General features: G+C 43.6%; 1 protein-coding gene across 1 annotated transcript in view; it reads right to left on the bottom strand.

Annotated features, from left to right (window-relative positions):
- Positions 1-22,631, bottom strand: part of MB21D2 (Mab-21 domain containing 2) — a 62,707-nt gene extending 40,076 nt beyond the window's left edge. Inside the window, exon 1 of the mRNA XM_005237736.4 lies at positions 22,415-22,631. Coding sequence (XP_005237793.2) covers positions 22,415-22,625 — 211 coding nt within the window. The 5' untranslated portion in view covers positions 22,626-22,631. The remainder of the gene's footprint in view (positions 1-22,414) is intronic.
- Between the last annotated feature and the right edge of the window lie 253 nt (positions 22,632-22,884).

The following is a 22,884-nucleotide window of genomic DNA, read 5'->3' as shown; positions in this document are numbered from 1 at the left end:
CCTGGCAGAGGTCAGTGCCAGCTTCTTTTCAATATTGCCTAAGAAGGTCAACATGATAAAAGCTCACCCCCTCAGTACTCAACAATCAGCGATTAGCAGCCACTTGAACAGCAGCAATAGATTCTCCTCCTCTCCCCCAGTTTTATTACCCAGCAAGTCTGTGAGTGGGTTCAAAGGAACAGATGTCTTCATTGTGCCTTCCCCCTCCTTTTGCTCACAGGAAGAGGTGGAGCAGAAAGAAATTAATTTCCTCCAAATTATGTTTTTAGCCTACTGTATCCTCTACACTATTCAATGGTCACAGAGCTAGGGAAGGAACTGCAAACTTCTGATACTGCAACAACTTCCTTGGAGTGCAAGTGACTAAAAAACTTCCACATTTTGAATACACAAAACAGCCTCTTCAGCCAATTAGCACCCAAAATCTTTGTGGTACAAGTAAATAAAACCTTGGTGAATACATTTTACTTCATCTTTGTATCCACCTGGGCCTGGGTTTGTGTTTACTGGGTGGTTCTTAACCTACCAAGGCACACCTCAGTCTGCAATACGCAGCATTTTATTGCTCAGCAATGCATGCAGTTCTGAGTGGAATTCAAGGGACCACGAAGTACTCTAACATTAAAAGAGAATTTGGTGGCAACATAAATGCGCTATTAACTCAGCTTCTGCTGCAGGCTTTTCTGTCAGCATTGCCAAAAAGTGCAAGAGATGCAATTCATGATTAGCAGTGTTGCCACTGAAACCCTGCGGTATGAGCCCAGTCTATTTGCCACTTGGTGCTGCCTTTTGCCTAGATACAGGCAAAGGTAGGAAAGAGACTTCCTGGCAAAAACTACAATCATCTTGGCAAGATTTTGCTGACAGAGCTTGCCTTTACTAACCTGAGAGGACATCAAGCCTCCTGCTTCAAAAGCACCAGTCCCTGCGCATTGAGCTGCACGAAAATCTTCATTGGCTGAGTGAAGAACACAAGACACAGCATCAAACACAAAAGAAACCAGAGAGGCACAGCTGAGACACCAACTGCCTTATTTAATAATTACACAGAAAGAGGCAAGCCAGACTGTGCAAATACTGCCCTCTCCCCAAGCAGCTGGACTCTGCAGGTGCACAGCATGAGGAGCACCAGCCACTGTTTAGAGGACCACCATTTCCCACGGAACACCAAGGTTACATCCGACAGTATGCCGTAGCCCAAGCATGCCATACCTGACCTCTCCCAAATTACCAGGAGATGCACCAGGGCGTTGAGCAGAGACTGCCCTTTTCAGCTCCTCTGCTCACTGGCACAGGATATCCAGAGCCAAGCAGCAGCAGGGAGGTATCCTGATTTCTAGTGGAAGGCAGGTAGGAATGCTGAACCATAGAGAATGCTCCCAGAGGACAGATACTGAAAGGAACTGTTGTGCCAAGGTGTGAACAGCTTTCCCATGGGAACAGAATGACAATTCTGCGTTTCTCATCTCCACCCCCTCCTGACTCAGCAGTTGCAGAAACAAACCACAGCTCTTCTTATGGTTAGTTCCCTCTATTAAGACATCATGTAGTATAAATTTCAGCAGAAGACTCTGACAGAGCTTAATTTTTTCTGGGAACAGAGCAGGGAGACAACCCTCACCACCACCTATACACATTTCTTCCTTTTGATGGATCCACGAGTAAGGCTACTCGCACCCCATGTTCTGGCAGCTGGAGACTGCTGATACCCTGCAATAATTTTGCACAAATGGGATTTCTGACAGTCATAGATACAGCACTGTAGACTCCACACTGTCCAGTGCCAAGACTTGCTACTCTGTATTCACCATAAACGCCCTCTGTGCAGTAAAAAACATGTCTGGTTCAGCTGTTCATCAGTCGAGATTAATACTTCCCTATTATGAGTTACAAAACAGCCAGTTTCTGCTCTTTGGGCTGAATTCCCCAGGCACCGACAGCAGCACACTTCACTTGGACTTCATTCATATATAAAAGTTTAACCTGATTTAGGGTTAAAGTGTTCCAATTTACAACATCAGCAATAAAGTACAAAGAGCCGTGCTGTTAAGACATACTGACTGAATTTGATCAAGCACTTCTGCTTATTCTCTGCACTTCCCAGCCTAAATATAAGCAAGTTTTAAACAAACAAATGTGCATTTACAGTACTAGACTTTCAGGCAGCTGCCCAGTCCCATCTCTGGCATGAGTCTGTGCATACATCTAGCCTCAGAAAAGCTTATTCCAGTAGCTTTCTGGGAGACTGCCAAGTGTAACTGCAAAGGGAAAAAATAGGTGAGCTAATCACATTCCTGTTCGTGAAAACAGAATTTCCTCCATCTCAGCAGAAGGCGGAAGGAAATACATTTGGCCAAGAAGACCCCAGTGATCTCTAAGCTGATGGTATTTGACAATAAAGGAATACTTGGAGTGGGAAAAACTGTGTGTAATTTGGGCACCAGCTGGGTGTAAGCACCTTCACATATTAACTGAGCCTACTGCAATCATATTTCTGTATTTCATGCTCCCAGGCTGGCAGCACTCAGTTCTGGACACACATCTCCAGTGCCTCCCTGGTCTCATGGCACAAGATTTCTGTGCAGACCCTCCATCCCATAACTCTGTTAGACCTTTGCTAAATGAAAGGGAATTGTACCTGATGTGGCTGCAGTTACAGACACAGACAGCAAAGCCAGCCAAGCATTTCTATCAAGTTATTCCTTTTCTCAACGCAACAGCCAGCTGAGTGTTCTGGAAGATGTTTTGGCACTAGTTTTAGCTGAATCATGTAGTAATATAAGCCACATCTGTTCCACACACATGATCTGGAAAGCATCTTTTCTTTAGCAATTTCACAGGAGGAGAAGGTAAAATTGATAACAGCTTGGCTTGTGGCCTTGAGTGCGCAGCAGATCAAGGGAATCAGCGTTTCTAGTCCAGACTGCAAAAGGGAAATCAATCAAGTTTATTCTCCGTAACCCACTAAACCAGCTCAATTATTGCTAGAGACAGTGAGCAAATGCCTGCCAGGCTCCTCAACAGGGGAACTTCCAGAAACAAGTAAGACAAACTCTGTAAGACTATCAGCAGGGATTTTTGCTGAGATGCAAGGAGGAGCAATCATAAACCAAGCAACTGCCAAGAGTCCAGTCAATGGTTAAACCAACCCAATGGAATTGCAAGTCAACGAAGTAGTAGAAGGCACAGGACTACTTAAAATGCCTCTGCTACTTATATCCTAAAGACACCTTCAAAGCAAAGATCCCAGTTTTCCATTAATCTTTGCACAGACTTGAGTACTATAGGGCTCTGTCCCCAGTTGACAACTCCTAGATGTACCCACAACACATACCAAAAGCTTCCGTTTCAACATGAAATGCTAGTTTAAGTATTACTGCCCACCATTAACCTGACACTTGTGGGAAGGCTTTGCTGGACTTGTATCAGATGAAAGAGTGCTACCAGTTTATTCCCTGCCAATACCTCACCAGATAGTGTGCGTGCCTCCCTGGCTGCAGCACCAGGAGCTACATGAAGATTTCTGTCAGCAGAACATTCTTCCAGGGCAGAAATATTGGGTAGCAAAGCCAGCATGTTGCCTGTTTTCTGAAGCCTGACATTTGGAAATCTGGCATGTACAGCCTCAGCTGTGGTAATCATAAGGTGTATACATCTCCTGACATCCAGAAGAAAAGACTAAGGGATGGAGGAACCCGAGCTCCTTGTACAATGCTCAGTACCACCAAGAACAGTACACCACTTCAGATGAGTGACTGAGCTCTCAGCTCTTCAAAAAGCAGATTAAAACTCCTTGCTGCATGGGGACAGAAAGAAAAACAAAGAATAAAGAGAGTGATTTAATAGCTTTGCTCACTCTCACTCCTCCTTTAAGAAAAGCTGCAGAGTTAAGTAGAGACTGACCGTAGCTTAAGTTTTGTCCTCATCAACCTTGGTTGCATGCTTTCAATACCAATGAAGACAAGAGTTAGAAGAAAAACAAAGTGAGAGCAGGCAGATAAGGGGATTTTGCAGTGATCAAACCAAGCATTGCTGTCTTATGCTGTCCTTGAAAAGGGAAGCGAGAGATCTTTTCAAAGAGTGCACTAGAAGTACAGAAGTGATACATCTAGGAGCATTTTAGGTTGCAAAGGCCACATTATGACCTGCATAATAATAATAATAAAAAATCATCCTTCCTTTTCTCTTGGGTGCTAAAAACTAAGCAAACTTGCAATAAAGGGTCAAATATTTAATTTGATTTACTTCTCCTTCCTCAGCCACCATTTCAGTACCTCCTAGATCTAGTCTTCCCTCATGGCAAACTAGCACAAAGAAGGGTTTTTTTTTACATATATAGTGCCAAGATACACAGAAAACTGAGCCAGTCTGGGCAGGAAACAAAATGTGCTGTAAACTGCTGTGGACAGTGATCAAAATTAGTTCAAGAAAGGTCTTGAAAACAAAAGGCAAGGGGGGAGCAAACACCTTTCTAGGCAATTAACAGGACGTACACAAGTGGTTTCAGAGTTAAGCTGCAAATGAGAATCTATAGTACCATTTTCAAGGTCAGCTCAAGGCGGCAAAATTTCACGTTAAGAAGACTGGTGACTTGGTCAGGCCCTCTTGTGTGCATCTGGCTTCTCAACTTTTCACTGCTGTGTGAGAAGACTTCAGTTCGTCTCACTACTCGGAAAAGTGCACTTTACAAAGCTACAAACCCATCAGGAAACACTGCTCCATTTGCTACGGATTTTCCTTAGGAAGAACCTTGTATAAATCAAGATGCTGGGGACAGGAAAAGCTGAATCACTTATTGAAGAAACACTATACACTACACTCATTTAGAAGAGGAAAAAGTCCAATCCCATCCTCAAAGACTACAGTGGAAAGAACTGCAACAGAGTATGTGTGAAAGGAGACAAACACTTTTCTGTTACAAATTGGAATTAAAACTAAAGCACTGGAAAACCCTGAACTCCCTCCCTGTTTCCAAATAAATCTTCCTCTTTTGAATGTCTACTGTTGCTAGTTCAAGATTCTTTATATAATGGGAGGGGATAGAAAGTAATTTTGTTTCTTCTTAAAAAAGTAAAAATAAAAATAAACGTCCCCCAAAGCCTCCAAACTTACCCTTTCTCCAGGAATTAGGAATTTGTACAAAGCATCCTTGACCTGACAAAATCACAGTTTAGAAGAATACTACACAGCAGCAAAGAAAAAGTGGACAAATAGTCTATATGTACATATGTCTTACGATACAGCGCCACGTACATACCATGATTCACAGTCAAATGTTTTCATAACTCAGCTTGTATATTCATATCCAACCAGTGCCCACCAATTAGCCATCCTTTCCAAATAGTTAAATACAAGAGTTGTTTATGGCTAAAGACAATTTCAAATATTTTCAAAATAGCACAATGCAACATTTGCAACACTGAAGCTAAACAAGGTATTAGTTTGCAAGTAATCCTGCTGGCCTAGGAGATAAGCATTCCTGAATTATTATAATTTTATTCTTGGAAAGAAAAAAGCTTTGCTTTTACAGAAAACAATCATCATGCAGTTTGGACATGGCGAGATCACACCTCCAGATGGATAGGGAAAAAGAGGGACAGATGATGGGATAGAGGGTGAAGCTTGAGTGCAAACCCAACCCTGCCTATGAAATGGAAACAACTGTTGTGCTTTCACCGCAGACTGATGCTGGACAAGTAAACATGCACCGCCTTGGTCTGTGCAGACAGATGCCCCCAGGGAAGATGAAGCCCTGTTGTGGCACAACATGCTTGTGGTATGTCAGTCTGGTGGCTCTGTCAGGTGTAAATGCTCTTTAGTGTTCACAGCACTTCACTACCAAGGAGACTGTAGTCTGGATTAGCACTGTGTACCTCTTTTAGGAACGCTTCTTGGCAATTATAGGTAAGGAAGATATGGGTGGTGGGAAAAACAGGTCATAAAAAGCCATGACTATTTAAATATAAAATAAAATGCAGCAAAGCATACTCAATGGCTACACTAAGTCCCTTAGGAATCATGAGACATCTCCTGACAGATCACTGGTAAGCACAGACTGTTTCTCCCTCCCTTAGACAGCTAACAGGACCCAGCCCTTCCCACCACTTAAAATTCAATACTGTAAGAAACAGCCGACTCTTCTGTACATCGGAAGCAATGGGGGAAGCGAACAAAGCTGCTTTACTTTCCTCTAATCTTTCTCCCTTGTGTGCCTGCACCAGATGGTGCCAAGCTGCAGGTTGGAGGGAGATAATAAACCCAGAGGAAAAAAAAATGGTAATATTAGGTTATAAAACAGCTGACCTTCAAATATGACGTCAGCTCCTGTTTAATTGATGGGACAGGTCCAGACAGACAGACGCATGCACACTGGGATGTCCATATTCAGCACCTTCCTTTCTAATATGGGAAGAAGCCATACGGCAGCGCTGTTAAAACGGTCTGTTCAGACTTTACAGGTGTGAGAATAAGCAGAGAAAAAGTCAGTCTCCATTTATCTTGCAACAGGCAGACCCACTTGGGGAAAGCATTCTTGCTTTGTTAAACCCCTGGTCCAGTATCACCAGTCTCTCTACTGATAATAGCCTGCCTCTCCCACTGTAAGCAAAGTGAAATAACCCCAGAGTTAGAGAGCACAGATCTTCCAGAAGAGGAAAATTATCAAATGAAAGATGGGTTTAAGCTTCTGGCTACTCTTGTCCAGAGCTTTGCTTCTAGCTGCCAGCACTGTAAACCCTGCTATGAACAGTGATTTTAAACACAGTGTTGACTACTGGGGTTATCTTGCTTGGGTCAAGCATAAACTCGGGAAAACTCTGCCACAGCATACCGTAAAATTTTGCAGCCTTTTTTGATATGGTGATCTCAAACGTTTCCCACCAGCCTAGTGTTGGATGCCTATTTTGTATGATGTCTAGCTTTGGGATAAAGAAAGCAAAACACACTAAATAGTAGTCCCATTGATTAAAAGGCAAGTCCTGTGCTAGGCTACCGTGAGGAAGATGGAGCAGTGTGAAATGCATAGGCCTGAGAGTGGGAAGCCCTGGGTGGCTCTGCCTCCCCTGCAGACACATGCCACAGAAGGCACCTCCCTCCCCTTGGCAAGGAAGTCATCTCCTGCCCACCTGCCACAGCTGTCTTTGCAAGTAGCTGAAAAGGGCTTTAAAACTATTAAGTGGTTTGAAAAACATTAGACTCTGGTTTAGTGCTTTTAGTGTTCTCCCGGCAAAGGTGACAGACAACAGCCTCAGCTAGAAAAGTGCGCATCTTATGTCACACTCAAGGAAGCAGCCTGCATTGTGCACTGAGTCACAGGGCTTTATGGCTATGTTTCGCCAGTCTCAAGGGAAATCTATACAGAGGCTCCCAGCAGCAAGGGACAAAGCCGCACTGAGTGACAACACTGAACAGTTCAGTATTTATTAGGCATGCACAGAAATAAAATAGCTTGCTGTAAGCAGCTCAGTGCTGAACCACTGAATTTCAGTTTTCTTGCTGCTTCAAAGATGCTTCAATCAGGGAAGAACAAAGCCAAGAGCAGAGCCACTCAATTACTGTGTCCCTGCAGAGTGTCTGCACCCAGACACCAATGCAAACATCTCTCATTCACATCACAGCCGTACCAGGTGTGCCTGCCTCTGCTCTCTAGAGCCAGACAGATGCCTGGACATTGGCCAGCACACAGGTCCCTCATCAAAATACTGCTTCCTTGTCCTGTGAACAGCCCTGTAACTTCTTGTTGTCCTTCTAAGGTTGCTGGCAGGAGAAATGCCTTCCTAAGAACTCAGAAATTTTACACGGAGCTTGGAACTGGGACAGCAGTGATTTAACATCTACCATTAAAAGTAGTTTAAAATTTAATGGTCAGAGCATAATAAATCCTATTCAGACATTTTCAGTTTGCAAGCCAGGCCATCAGCAGGGCAGAAATAGATTTGCTGCAAGGCAACCAGGAACAATTTCAAGTGTATTTTGTAGAGAACATAAGCCCTGGATTGTCTCACACCACAGCTTTACCCAGCACCTAGATGAGAAGACACAGAAAAGGACGTACTCAAGCAACCAATATTTGCCAGTTAAAATAGGTAGGACCAAGAAATGAGGAATAAGGCAGAACAATGCTGAACTGTGGCACAAAACTGGAGCATTATCCTCCTTGGTGCAGAACAGAATAGCAACAACTCTAAAAATTACCCTACATTTTCCTCCAGAATCAAACTGGGTTCTCACTTGGGTACAGGTTGCTTTTCATACTGCATTCCACATCTCAAATACCTCGAATCACCGCCTAGTTATCAAGCATGGAACTGAACACCTGCACCTGTAGGAACTCCCTGCTAAGAGAGTTAGGATGGAACTCCAAGATGCACTGTTGGGATCTTCCAGAGAAGCTGGTTACATGGTTGTTCTGCCATGCTGAGGACACAAATTGCTTTGCCTTCCTTTGTCAAAGCAAACAGGAGTACCTTTCACCATCCACCAGAAGTAGAGATGGGGACTAGGGAGTGCATTCCTTCACCCCTTGTTACCATACCTGCTACAAAGCAAACCCAAGACTCAAACCACCTTGCTGTGCAAGACACACACATAGCAAAGACACACAGGACACAGAGCTGTGGACAAAGCCAAGCAGGCGGTGGGGCCTGTATGACCAACTTAGTTCCTATCTTCCTCCCATATAGGTCAACAGCAGACCTCCCACATCCTCCAACAGGAATAATTCAAGCAGCTGGAGGCTAAAGATGTGGCTGCTTCACCATGGAGGGGACATCAAAAGAGAGAGGTTTGCATCAGTGATACCGGTTCCATCTTCCCACAGACTTTTTCCTCTAACCTCCTTAGATCAATTGCCCCTGCAGTTTGGGGCAATACAACACTAACTACAGCCTCTTCAATATCCCAGTCACTGAAGTTTTAATGTCTTAAAACCAAAGGGATTGGGAGAGGGAATGGTGAAGAGTGAGGCTGAAGCTGTGCTGTGCCAGGGAAGAGAAGAGGCCTCTCTCCAGCTCTTTGATGTTGGCTCCTGCTGTTCTAATGGAATCTTACCCGGGAAAACAAATCTTTAGTTAAAAATACTGCAAACAATCACAACGGGGCTTTATCGTGGCAAAACCAACCCCATTGCACCTTCTAAAGCTTCTAAAGTTGAACACGGTGTGAGCAGCAGCAACCCCACACCGTGCTGAAGTCCACATTGCTAAAATTCCCCAGTGCACCAGGCATGCTCAGAGAAGGCAGCTTAGTGGCTCAGGGGTTATTAGCTGAGAGTTCAGGTTCACATGTGCCATGGGATGGAGGTCAGGGCACGGTTATGGCTCCTTATTTCTCTTGGACTTTCATTCGAAAATCTTCAAGCATTTTCAGCATAGCACCCTCGCTGTCCTCTCTCCACCAGCTGTTGCGCTAAGTGGTTTTTGCTTGCATTCCTCCAGTCCTTACAGCCCGGGGAAGTGCTGTAGATCTCTGGGGCTGGAGTGCAGGAGATCCACGCTGCAGCAGCCTCCTGGGAGGTCTCGTAAAACAGCAGCACACAGCTTCCACCCTACCCCCCTGATAACCGCTGCATCAGTGTGAGGGAGGAGAACAGTGTTAATGCAGCAGGAATCAACAAGCCTGCTTGTTTCTTATTCCAAATCGAAGACAAAGGTGGGGTTTGTTCAGCTAGGCAGTACAGCCAAGCCTTGCAAGGAAGGCAAGAAAAAACATGGGTATTTTTCATTCTGGTTTGAGCTGAGTCCCTTGAAACAGGATGGGGTTAGAAGTATTTTACAAGGAAAGTAAAAAATTGGAAATTCATCAGAAAAATACTTTTTTTTCTAAGTGCTCTACAACTGTCCAGTAACACTGCTCCTTTGGAGACAAATGGGGCTGGAAGGAGGGGACAAAACAGGGGGAAAAAATCTAATGCTTCAAGCTTCTTTCATCCTAACTTCAGAACAGGAAGGAGTCGCTAAACCTTTCTGAGTTTTAAAGCAGAAAAGAAATGGAAACAACCATTGGATTTGTGGGTATATGTTAGAAAAAATATGGCATACTAAAAGAGAAGAGTTGAAAGGCAGCAGGGAAGTCTGGACGTAAAAAAAATACAAGAGTGAAAGAAGGTCCCTAAATTCCCTATGCTTCCAGCATAGGAACACATATAGCAATTGGAGAAAATTAACTTGAAGATAGAGATTATTTCCTATTATTTGGTAAAAGTTATGTGACAAATCAGTTTGCTAGTCAAATCACACAACCTTTTTAATTTTTTTTAAGCTATTCATTTGCAGTGTTTAATAGCAACATTTTCAGCCTTAGACTCTGAGCTGTATTTGGCAGCTACAGTGCTAATAATAAACTGTTAAAATATCTTGCTCCTTTAGCTGACCAGCTCCCTTAAAATGTCTTGTGGCAGAAGCCAATGTGCTATTTGACCAGGAAATTAGTTGTCTTGGAGACATCTTCACATACAACAGCGGCTCAGTCAGTCACTTTGAGTGACGCCACCTAGCAATCTACACATTAACTTCAAACAGAAAATGAGGATATCAAAGCTACTGAAAGAGAAATCATCACCTGCAAGAAACACGCTGTTCTTCTCCCATGCACTGTTAGCTGATAGGAAAGCTGCAGTGAGATATGAGTTTTTATCTCAAAATGGGCTGCTACCTCCCTCTGTAATTAGGTCACTAAGACCCTAATGGTGTTCCTGTTCATACAATAATTTACACGAAAATTATAATCTACACTGTTCTTTCAGAATCAGTTTCAGGTCAAACCACAGACATCACTTCTAAAAAAGAAAGTTACCAAAAGGTTAAAAAAAGAGGCAATCCAGAAGTGCCACCACCTAGTTATAACTAAACCTCACAGATTAAAAAGAGGGTTATAACTACAGAGCATGCAGCAGTTCTACAGCATGAGGCATCAGTTTACAAAGTCTACCAAACAGTTATTTCTAAGGTAAACCATTAAACCCAGGTTATATGATCTGATAAAAAAAATGATGCTTACCTTCTAGTCACCCTAATGGAATGGTAAAAGGAGATGCTATTCCTGCAAATAAAAGTAGAACCAATCCTGCCCAGCTCAAAGATACAGACAGAGATGCATCAGACTCCCTCTCACCAGCTCTACACACATACACAAAATGCCAAAGCAGAAAGTGAGTCAAATACCAGCCAAATTAGATTAATGCCAATGCATGTATTACTATGCTACATGTTTGGGATACAGGACTATGAATAATGGGACATGACATCTTCAATCACCTTCAAAACACATCTCTTACATGGCAATAGGACGTGTGTTGTGGTTTCTCCTGCCCCAAAAGACAGATTGGTGCTCTAGCAGGTGCTGAATCAAGAAACACGGACCGAAGCCATCCACCAAGCATGCTCGGGTCTCTTCAGCATATCGTCTGATGACGCAGCAATAGGCACAACTGACAAATGTTTATTCTCCTCAGCCTTGAAGTCCACCGGATATAGTGCTCCCCCAAGGCCTTATGCAAGCCCAGGAAGATGCACTTAATGCATCAACACCTTTGCTAATGCAGTAGCTTCTGAAACCACAAATCTGTTAACTGTGGGTCTGCATATTTGCAGCACAGAACATACAGGCAAGTCTCCTGCATAATTTTCTTAATAGTAACACATGTGATTTGGGAATAGTCCAATTCCTGTGCAAACAGGGGTACATACAAAGGCTTAAAAATGTCATGAAGAACGACACTGTCCCTGTAGAGAACATTCCTGCCAACAGCTCCAGTTAAGGGGAAAAAGAAAAGCCTTGTCCCAGCTGTAATGAAAGGTTCCCCTGGGCAGCAAGAAGAGTAGCTTCACTCACAGAGTATTTGCATCTCAGCTGAATTGGTTAATGTGTGTTGAACACTCTGAAAACTGTGAAGTGGTATATAAATGCTAAGGATTGTTATTTATTATTGTCTTGGTGCACAACAGCGGAAACTAGTGCCATTTACAGACGCAAATTAAGAACAACAGGAGGTCTATCGACATGCTGTGGGTCTGGGGATTTTGTTCATTTGTCTCCCCCACTTCATCTCCCTCAGACAGAAATCTCTTCCATAGTACTCCTACCGTCCTCATGGAGCGGTGAAGCCTGTCACAGTGGAACAGCTCTGTGGGGAGGGGATGAGACATCCACCTGCACACCTAGGTTATACCACTTCTTAACAGCACTCTCCTACACTCCAGAGCACTGTCATCACTGCCCTTGACCAGCAAATATTTTCCATCTAAATTATTTGTTTGGTGCAAAGTAAGACAGAAAATAGAATAAAATAAAGGCACATAAATGTTTCAAGGTAAAGAAAGGGCTGGTTTAAAAAAGCTGAGAACTCAGAGTGACATACACTAGCACAATAGAGCGATTCATATACACAAGTGATGTCTTACAAGACTGGTCTCAGTATAAGAGCAGATTCTTAGACGCCAGTTTCTTTACCTGCATTGTTAAGAAGCAGCTTAGATAAAAAGATGATTCTAAACTGCCTGTCTGCAGCTTGGGTGAAGACGTGAGAGGGATTGTCTAGTTTTTAAAGTAACCCAGAAGTGTTTCAGGAATCAGAATTTAGGTTTAAGAAGATCAAAAATAACTTAACTTTTTTTAAACTTTGATTTTCCAGACTAACTTGTCAATTAACTCTGCAGCTCTGATAATGTGCAAGTAGTTTTGCTGAGTGCTTACATAGCACATATGAATCCCTCCCCAAAATAATTAAAATAACTGCACAGACGTAGTCATTCATTGATTTTATAAGGCTGTGTCAAAGTAGTTATTTTCAGTATAACATTGCTGCCTCAACTGCATGCTTTGCACATTCACAAAATTCACAGGATATTGGAAAAAACTGGGGGTACAGGGTCAAGCTTTTACAGACAACTTAGCATATAAAACAAGCCTCTGACAGATGCTCAGTCAAACTGTAATATCTCGTTTTTCTCAGTAATGCACTTATATTGTGCATTACAGCTTACATGTTGGAAAATAAAAGGCATTTAATTCAGAAGGTGCAGTTTGTTCAGAGACATGCTGCACTTGCAGAGACTTGCATTCCTCTTATTTTTCTCAAGTTACTGATTGCTTAGCACATGGTTGCCCTACTGTCTATGAAATACAGACATTTCAGGAACTCGAGCTTTGAGGGCCTAATATCAAGGGGCCAATATCAATACCTCTTCTGCCATTCAGCACACTGTATGCAACTTTCAAAAGGCAAATTTCAGAGACAGAAAGCAGCAGAGCCCCTGAGGTGTTGTTGCAGTGACATTCCCTCCTCTATTTGCAGAGCTGCAAATTGTTTTATGAACACCATTCAATCAAAAGTTTAAAATAAACAGCAGTTCACTGTCCATGCTGGAACAGAAGCAAGCTCTGCTGGTTGTGTCGCAAGAACTAATAACTGGAGAGTACAGCTATCCCTGTGTACAGATCTGCATCCATACCAAGGCTTCAGAATCATATATAACAAAGAGCAGTGGGTTTAGGCACCTCTGAATCAATATAACCACACCGCTCTGAATGCTGGCAAAGGAAGAAGTGTATTTAGAAGGAGATTAGGGTATTTCCCCCCTCCTCCCAGGACAAGCCTTATTTAATTTGAATGCAGTCAGTTAGCTCCTTTGTTTGCACTCAACTCCAGATTCCTCAATACACCAGGCAATCCTGTACAATCACATTCAAGAGTGGCAATGCACAAAAAAGTTTACAAGAATAGGTCTCAAAGTACCTACAAGAGCTTGCAAGCTCCTGCAAAATGCCCTCTAGAACAGGTTCCTGTCGCACCGAGCTAGGGACAGAGATTAGAGTTATCAGCTTTGACACTCAGCAGGAATGTGTCACAAAGGATTAAATCATTATATCATGAAGTGTCAGCAAACGCAGCTTTCCTGCTGTTCTACCACTAAGTTACACATTAATTAGTGAGGTACAAAACAAACATGAAATATCTCCAAGCATCTGCCTGTGGATCAGGCCCAGATAGAGCTATTAGCACAGGATTCCTTTCCAAGAGAAGAGCTGGTGATGCTTTGGGTGACTCCAAGAGATCCATTAAAATGCAAAGAGTAGAAGTGCTGAAGGGAAAAGCACAGAAGCTCATTGCAATGTTTGTCTTAGCATTTTTGATGCTTTCTCACAACTGCAGCACCTGATTTTCTAAACAAGGTCATGTACGCACCACTGAATAAAAACATCCTTCCTTGAGAGGTGTGGAGTAGTGTCATAAGATCCTGCAACATGAACAGGAGAGTTGGGATACAACATTTTAGAACAGATGAAGCACGTGGCCTAACAGATTATGCAGTAAAGGAAGAACCGACTTTGTTCATTATTTCTTGCAACTGCAAATGTCCTCTAGCTGCTCAGCAGTTCTGAACCGAATCATTCATGAACTTTGTCTGTCAGTGGGTGGAAGAAATTTGGCTTGGTCTGACTGCAAGCTACAGTAGAGAAGATCTAAGCAGACCAATGACATCTGACACATAAACCTCTATTTTTCATCTAAATCATGACCTTAGGTGTCATTGGACAAAAAAAAAAAAAAAAAAAGATTCTCTGCCAATTCCTTATGGCTATCCCAGCAGGATTTCTAGCTTCAGCCATGTCTTGTATTTTTCCCTTGCTTTCTGTCCCAAACTGCTGCCTTCTCCTGCTTGGCACTGCCTGAATCTGCCAAATTACATCAGCATGCAGACTGTGGCCAGGATGCATTCTTCACACTAATTTTTCCTGATTTTGCTTTGGGATCCCTTCAGTATAAAATAAGATTACCTCCTAGAACTGCCTAACTAGGTCACGTTGTAATCTCTCTCTCAGAGTCTGAACTGTACTTGATCTCAAAGCCACTAGATCAACACCCACTGGCAGAGTTGCTATTTGCCCTCACTGATTAAATACTTTCTGAGGCTAGACTCTTACAAACAGACTTCCTTTTCCAGCTTCAGTTTCAGAGGGTTGCATGGTTAAACCATCCTACCATGAAGAGCAGCAGCACCACGATATTCCACTACTCTGGTACCACCCCACCTTTCACAGACTGATGAAGCACAGGAGATGAGGATGGCTTCTGGTAGTACCGAGCTCCCACCATGTATCGTTACATTCAGAAACTTGCGCAGGTCTGTGTAAATTTAAGGGCAGCTCAGAATGAAACATAGATCTAGGATGTCCTGACTCAGTGTTTTACCCACAGAGTGATTTTCTTAGGGTGAAATGGATGCCACCCACCTCCTGTTCTACAAGCTGAAGCCACCCAGTGCTATGCAGACTTCTGCCCAGCAGCCCTAAACATGAGTGGGTGGAAGTAGCTACCACTGCCGTTTCAAAGACATGAATATTATGAACCTTAAAGTAATTAATCACCCCCTCTCAGTAGTATGCAAATCGGACTTTCGACATCAGCATGCTCATAACAAAATGCATTAACAATCTTCTAATTAAATGCTTTAAATTAGATTAAAATCATACTGTCTGACAGGTGACATATAATACAGTAACAGGATTGTTGTAACTTCCTTAGCATCAAGTGTTTATTAAAAGCTCAAAAGTCAAATATGCTGGGGAGAAGGGAATCTATCTTCCTCACACTGAACGCTACAGACATGTTGATTCCGTTACAACCAGAAAGTCACTGAAACAGTGCTTTGAAAGAACTGCAGAAAGTTTATCTAATGCAGAAGTACATGATTCAGGGACCTGTCAGGTTGGCTGAAGTACTAAGGCACAGATTACTCCACTCAGTCCACAACAATTGCTATTTGCAAGAAAAGGGAATGCAACAGAATGGTAGAAATTAAAGCAAACAGTAGTTCTCTTCACTAAAGAGAACAAAATCCATAGCAACATCTGTCAATTGGAACATCAGCTGCTGCTGAAAGATTTATTTTGAATGTCTCATAAGCTGCCTTAGCAGTTATGCAGCAGTTGTATTAGCGAAAAAAGAAGCCAACCCTCCTATTTTTGTTAGTCAGACAGTAAGATAGGTTTGTGCTAACAGAAGTCATAAACTTTCACTGGATATAAAATTCATAATGAGGATGGAGAACCTGTGAAGCATGGTTGCAAGTTCTGATAAAGCTACAGTTCAGTCTCGTGAACTCACATCACACTAATAGTGATCAGAACAAGACTTGGGCAAATAACTTGAGACATCCACCTCAAGCTCATTTTTCAGCTCTTTTATCCTTGCTCCCATGCAGGCACACTCCTCTTTTCTCCATAAGGGATGTTCTGTGAGTACAGCATCCAAAGCTGCCTTCTGTTCTAGCTCCCATGATAGGTCCCCTGCTTTTCCAGGGCAAAAAGCAGGTCAGATACCCTTCTTTGCTTCCCCAGAACTCCATCTACACTACTACTTGTTTCAAACCCCAAAGATAGGCAAAATTAAAGAAAGTCTAAATGTAATACAGTGTTGTGCAGAAGAATGGACTGTTACTCTCTAAGGAATTGTGTCTCCTCGTTCAGAGGACAGCAAGCAAAGCTACTGATGGGCAGAATTAACAGTTTTCTTCTAGGATAAGGAACTTAACCCATCCCAGCTGTAAGTTGCTAAGGGAAAACCTAGCTCAGAAGGTATGTCACCCTACATAATACATTCAAGTTTAACCCTCTCTTTTCATAGGAAATGAGCTACAGCACTTGCTTCTCAAGTTAAGTTTCATATACTAGCATCACTCAGCCGTAGGTAATGGACTCAATGGTGGGTCATTTTTCTTAAACTCAAAGAGAGTTGAGAGGTCTATACCAGAGCCTCCACCCGCAGCTGCCACCGCAGGGTCTCACACAGGCATGCCTGGAAATAGACTTGTCAGCTCAATCACTGTTCACAGTGTCATGCTGAAGCAGCCCTTACAACTGAAGCCTCCTCAACTGGAGGTGAGAGCTAATCTCTTGGCCTTAAACCCATTTCTTCCTGGCACTTTCTCACCTAACCAATCTTGCAGAGTACAAACAGATAGGGACTGACCTGGACAGAGAAGGAAACAGGGAAACAGACAGGGAAGGGTTTCAGATATGCCTGGGGAAACCATCTTTGTAGCAAAAGGACTGGGACATAAACAGGGGCAAGACTGTACGTGTCAAGGCCCAAGAAAACATGCAAAAGTTTTAGCTGTAGAGAAGATGGTTAAAGCCATCAGGAACCTGGCAGTTGTCAAATAAAATTAAGGACAATCCCAACTTTCAAAAAAATTTGCACAGCTTGAAGATTCCCTTTGAGCAGTCCAGGCAGGACTATCACATTCCAAGTCTCCTCTGGACTGGACTCTGCCCATGGGCTGCTCTGGGTATCTGAGTACACATCCGTCTTATAAATTACCAAAGCTATAATAAAACATGTCCTCTAGACTTCCTGAGTAATGCTGTATTTGTTTTTAATTTAGCTTCATCTATAAAAATAGCCAGCTGCCTAAAAGAAAGTTGAACAACTGGTTTCTGACTAAATTGCTCCAAATGTGTTAACATTCAAGCAAAGTCATGTGGAAGAAAAAAGGAAAAGTCAAAAACCCAATAACTCATGTATCCTGGTTACCATCCTCCACTATAATTATAAAATTGCCCTTAAAACATAATTGCATAATTGGGCTTGGCAAGTATTCACCCAAATCTTTTACAAATATTTCCACAGACTGAAGGAACAGGCAGTGGGCAGTCTGACAAGCCTGCCATGAGAATTTGTGCCCTTAGGACATGTTCCTAGCTATTATACTAAATACTTTGCATCACAGTCTAATGTTTCAAAACACTAGTTGAGCAAATTAAGTACCAGCATCTTAAAACAAATTGAGAGAAAGATTTTTAAGCTGTTTTCACCGGGCACACACATGGAGCAGTAATCCCTTTGAACAAAGAGACAGAGGAGGGTACGGATCCTTTTTAACTAGTTACACAGACAGAATCCCCAGCCAGATGGAATCGGTTGACTTATGGTAACTATAACCAAACAGAAGCTACCAATTCCTTGCTAGGGTTACTTTACCAGCCTAGCCCCTTGTCCCTTAAGAAAAAAAACAACACAAAACCTCCACAATCCCAAATGCAAATACAAAAACATGTGGCCTGCAGGGAGAGGAGACCCAACAGAAGCCAGAAATGAAATCTGCAATACAGTAAGGTTGTTTTTAACAGCTGTGCATTATGCATTCAACAGCACAGGGAATGCCAGCAGGGAGCTTTTATTAACATAGGCCTCAGAGTACAGTGTGCTCCTATCATGATTGGCCTCTCTTGAGAAAAGGCACACACACACAAAAGACTTAACCCTAGAGAGATCACTCCAATCCTGTTGCTATTTCATCAGCTCAACACCACAACAGAAACCAGAGAATTTCCGTGATGTATCATAGACAAACAGGTAACACTTCTAACAATGCCTTACACCTAATCTACAACAGAAGTTTCATCAGCAAGTCAGCAAGTTATGCCAGGTAGGGAAAGGGAGAAAAAAACACCGCACAAACCAACAGAAGAGTCACACTATGGACACTGCTCTGCTACAGCAGACCTTGGGCACAGGGGATGAACGTAATATGCTTCTCTTGTTGAAGATGCTAATAAAAGCAAGCTGTTGTCAGGACACCTGTGTTCTCAGCACAGCAATCTGCACCTCCACTGCACATATTTCAGGAGCCCGTCAGTCCAAGGAACAGCTGGAAGCCTTGCTACAGATGCAGGGGCCCAGCAGGGTAACTCACTCCATTTGGGAAGCCGGTATTGGCAGCAGAAATCTTTTGCCGATGCCAGCTCTGCCTCTGCTACGAGACTCACCTCTATCACAAACACTTGCCAGCACCAGACACCAGACAGAAGGGAAATGCTCTCAGAACAAGCTCACCACCCCTCCTGTATCAGGTGCTGATACAAGCTCTCTAGAGGTCTTGTCAACAGCTCAAAGCGGCAGCTGGCTACAGATCCTCAAAGTGTGGTCTGTCCCAGTGGGCAGCTCCCACAGAAGTGAGATGCAACCACTGAACTGACAAAAAGACACACTAGAGGCCTTAAAAACAAAAAGAAGGCCACCTTAGCACCAATCTAAACCAGTCCTTCCCCTGACTTGTGGGGGGGTGGGGGGGGGGCAAGGGCAATGAATGAGAGGAAAGGCAACAGCATGAAATGTCCTCAGAATCCCTCTTCTAACTCTACAGAGAAGAAAAAGTCTCATGATAAGAAAAGGAAACAAAATACCAACCTGAAGAGCTTGAAAACTGCTCTAGAGGACTGAACACCAATGTGTGCCTGGAGTGGAGGAAATAGGTCTGTATAGCCTGTATCTATTCCTGCCTCCACTCTTTTCTCTTGTTAAGAAGTAAAACACAAGTCAGTATACCTAACAACATGAGCTGACTTGAAGAAAAAATAGCTCTAGAAATTTCAAGGAGTTATTTAATATGCAATGTTATAGTTCCCATTAACATCATATATTTTTTAAGCCTAGCACATCTATGCATTACAACACATTTCTACTTAGGTGCTGAACAGAAAGAGACAGGTAGTGCTTATTAAAGAAGTTTCCTGGAAGTACCTGTACTGCAGGAACAATACGTATAAGACAACATAGGTCAGGTAGCCCTAAAAGGTTTTTAATAGGAGTGCTATGCACCTCTCATCACAACAGCAGCAAGTGCTTTAAAAATCAAAATATCATTGACTATAATATCATCACTTGATAAAAATACTCCTTTATCGCTCTTTGAGCACAAAAATACCCCAAACCCAAGTAACAAGGAGAGTAAGCAATTAGCTCCTTTCACAACTGGCAAGCAGACTTGGTCTCTCAGTCACTCCCAGCCAGCCCACTGCCCAGAACACAAGACTTCTTTCCATTTTTTCTTGATTAATACAGCCTTCCCCTCCTTTGAGGCCCTGTTATACCTGTGTCAAAGAGACAACTAATTAATCCAGACAGTTCAGTGTGAGTATAGGAAAGTACTCAGCAAATACTCAGAAAATACTCAGCAAAGGCACCAAAAGACACCTGTTGTTTCAAAGTAGGGTTCTAGCAAGAACATATGGTCTTGGTGACTATGAATGGGATGCCCAGGAATTGCCTACATTCAGAAAATACTTCCCCTACCAGATAGGTAGGTCATTTGCAGTCCTATTCTAATGTTTGGGGCACAAGATTTTGACAAAGGCATGACAAGCAGTACCTCTCCCTAATTTTATCATAGCCCAATACTTGAGATGTTCCAGAGTTCAGTTGCTAATAGCCAGGGCAAGAAAACACAGATGAAAGAATTAATATAAATAGAAACCAAAGATCTGACCTAGAGGGCAAGCCGTGCAGTGTACAAACATCTGAGAATCTGCACAGTCTCCTATCATTCAGCCACCAATTACACACACCAATGTAATTAAATCAGGAAAGCTACGTTTAATTTTCCTATCATCACCCGATGAGATAAGAGCAGTACGTATGGGAGGGATCAGGCACAGGGGAAAGAGCTATTTATTAATAAGTTAAATCCTTTTAGATTTAAGAGCCTTTCTGGCTAAGAAGGGTCTGGATCTACAAACACAACTTCCAGGTCTAATGCAGACAAATCAGACCTCCATTTCAGCCCTGGGCTTGGTCCTCAAGTCTCTTCTTTTATTCAGAAACAAGTCTCATTGGAAAGTGCCAGGTGTAACTTAAAACAAATATAGCTTTTGTTTAAATTCCATTTTTAGCCTGTACATTTAAAATTGAAGAATGCTCATCTCTGAGCCATTATATTAACAAAGACAGCCAGTTTAATTTACATTATTTCTAAACAGCCTAAGGCTGCCTGTTTTCACGAACAGCAAGGCATTAGGGTGCATTTTGCAAAAACACAAGGCATGCTCCAGCCTGTTCTGTATTTCTATTGCCTTCTCCCACAGGAGGCAGGAAGAAATGCTGTGGTCCCTGTCCCCTGCAAAGACTAGTAATGCTTAAACAGGATCATACAAAGCTTTCTCTGCTTGCTAGCCACACACCCAGAACTGCTGTTCTGGCTGTTTTCTCTCCACTCTTCTTTGCTTCACCCCATCCAGCCCTGCTTCCTCAGCCAGTTATTTAAAGCCCTGATTGAAAAATGTATCAGATCATAATAGTGGATGACTTCCACAGGATCAGGTTTTCAATAACAAAAATCCTACAGGCTTTGATGCAACTATGGCTTCATCACTTCATTTTTTTTTTAAACAGGAAGGGAAAAATATTTATAACAGCAACTATAAATATACATGCTACTGACTTTTCAACTTGTTGTCCTTGCTCTCAAGCTAAATTTAGTCTGCTATATCCTGTCCAGCCGTCGGTGAAAAAGCAACACACACACAAAATTGTGCAAATCCTACAGCAGGCAATTATACTTATCCAGATACCTTACAAGATAATGAGCTGGACAGGTAGATTCTCATTTAGTGAGTGTAGGTATGTTCATGGCTATAAAGGTTGTCTATTACAATGATTACCCCCAATGCAGAAAATAATTATTATTGCCATAGGATAGCTCTGTGCTTCTAAATGAGAAAAGCCATGCAGGTTATTCACAGTGTACATGTAGACCATACGCTAGGTTTGTGCCAAATACGCTTTCAAGGGTGTATGTGCACCTCTGAGGTACAAAGAGCCATCCACCGGCCACACCTGCTGTTTACCCATGTTCGTATTTTACGTGCAAAAATGTTTGAGATACTGATTCAAACTTGGATGACTGATTTCCAGGTCCGACCTACATGTTAAAGAGCATCCTTTCGTACCCTGAAGGCTCTCATTCCTGTGAGTGATTTCTTAGTCGAAACAAGGTAAATATTTACCAGGAACTTACTACCTGGAGAATCGGAGCTGTTAGTCATTCCACTGTTAATCTTAAGAATCCTTAGTCATGCCAGAGCCCAGGTGATTTCTGCAAGGGCCGACACATGTTCCACCCTGGCTTAAGGATCCCTGCCCGCGATTCAAAGTTTCACGCAGATGTGGACTCCCCCGCCACAATCTCACTTGCTCCACTCGCAGCAAGTTTTGCAACCTAAGCAAGAAACGCAGTGGATGCTCCTGTACGAGCATGAGCCCGTCTAATAACCAAACTAAGCGGTCCAGAAAAGTCTGTTTCCTAAAGCCTTGAGAGTTGGGGGCGGGGGGGGATAACAAGAAAGGGGCTCGCCTCGCCCTGCTGGCTCGGCGTGTCTCTGGGGCACCGGCCAGCTCTGCGACCCAGCCTTTCCTCTGGGCTTATCCGTACAGCGCTGCTAAAGGCCAGGTGGATAGGACAGGGAAAAACAGTTTCCTGGGGATGAGACCCGCCCTGCGGCCGGGGACCCCCCAGCTCGGCGCGCCCGGGAAAGGGTCCGCCGGTGCCGCCCCGCCGGGCAGCCCCGAGCCCTGCCCCGGGTCCCCGGCCGGCATCGGCATCGCGGCTGCCCCCGCCCCGCGCGGTCCCTGCCCTACCCAGCATGGAGAAGATGAAGTCCTTCGCCGTGTGGATCTCCAGGGCTCGCTGGTCGTCGTACTCCCTCTGGTCGTGTTTGGTGAATTCCTGGATGAGTTTATTCAATTCCTCCACCCTGGCTCCCGATCGGAAATCCAGCTCCGGGAAGGGAGGCTTGCTGGTGGTGCCAGCGGACCCTGCCTTGCTGGCGAGAGGCGCCGCCATCTTCATGCAAAAAAAAAAAAAAAAAAAAAAAAAAAAAGGCAAGAAAGGGGAGGGGGGGGGGGAAAGGAGGGTTTGCAATGTTGCAATGGTAGAACGCAAGCGGCGCCGCAGCGCAGCGCAAAGCCGGGGCGCGGGGGTGCCTGCGCGGCGCGGGGCGGAGCGGGCCCGGCAGGCGCGGAGCGGCGCCGGCCGCCGCGATCAACAAGCGGCCGCGCTGGCTGAGCCCCCGCCCGGGCACCGCGGAGCCGCCCGCCCGCCGCCGCGC

This window comes from Falco peregrinus, chromosome 12 (genome assembly GCF_023634155.1).
Source record: "Falco peregrinus isolate bFalPer1 chromosome 12, bFalPer1.pri, whole genome shotgun sequence".
NCBI lineage: Eukaryota > Metazoa > Chordata > Aves > Falconiformes > Falconidae > Falco > Falco peregrinus.
Note: the sequence above shows the minus strand (reverse complement) of the source record. Positions and strands in the feature narration are given on the sequence as shown.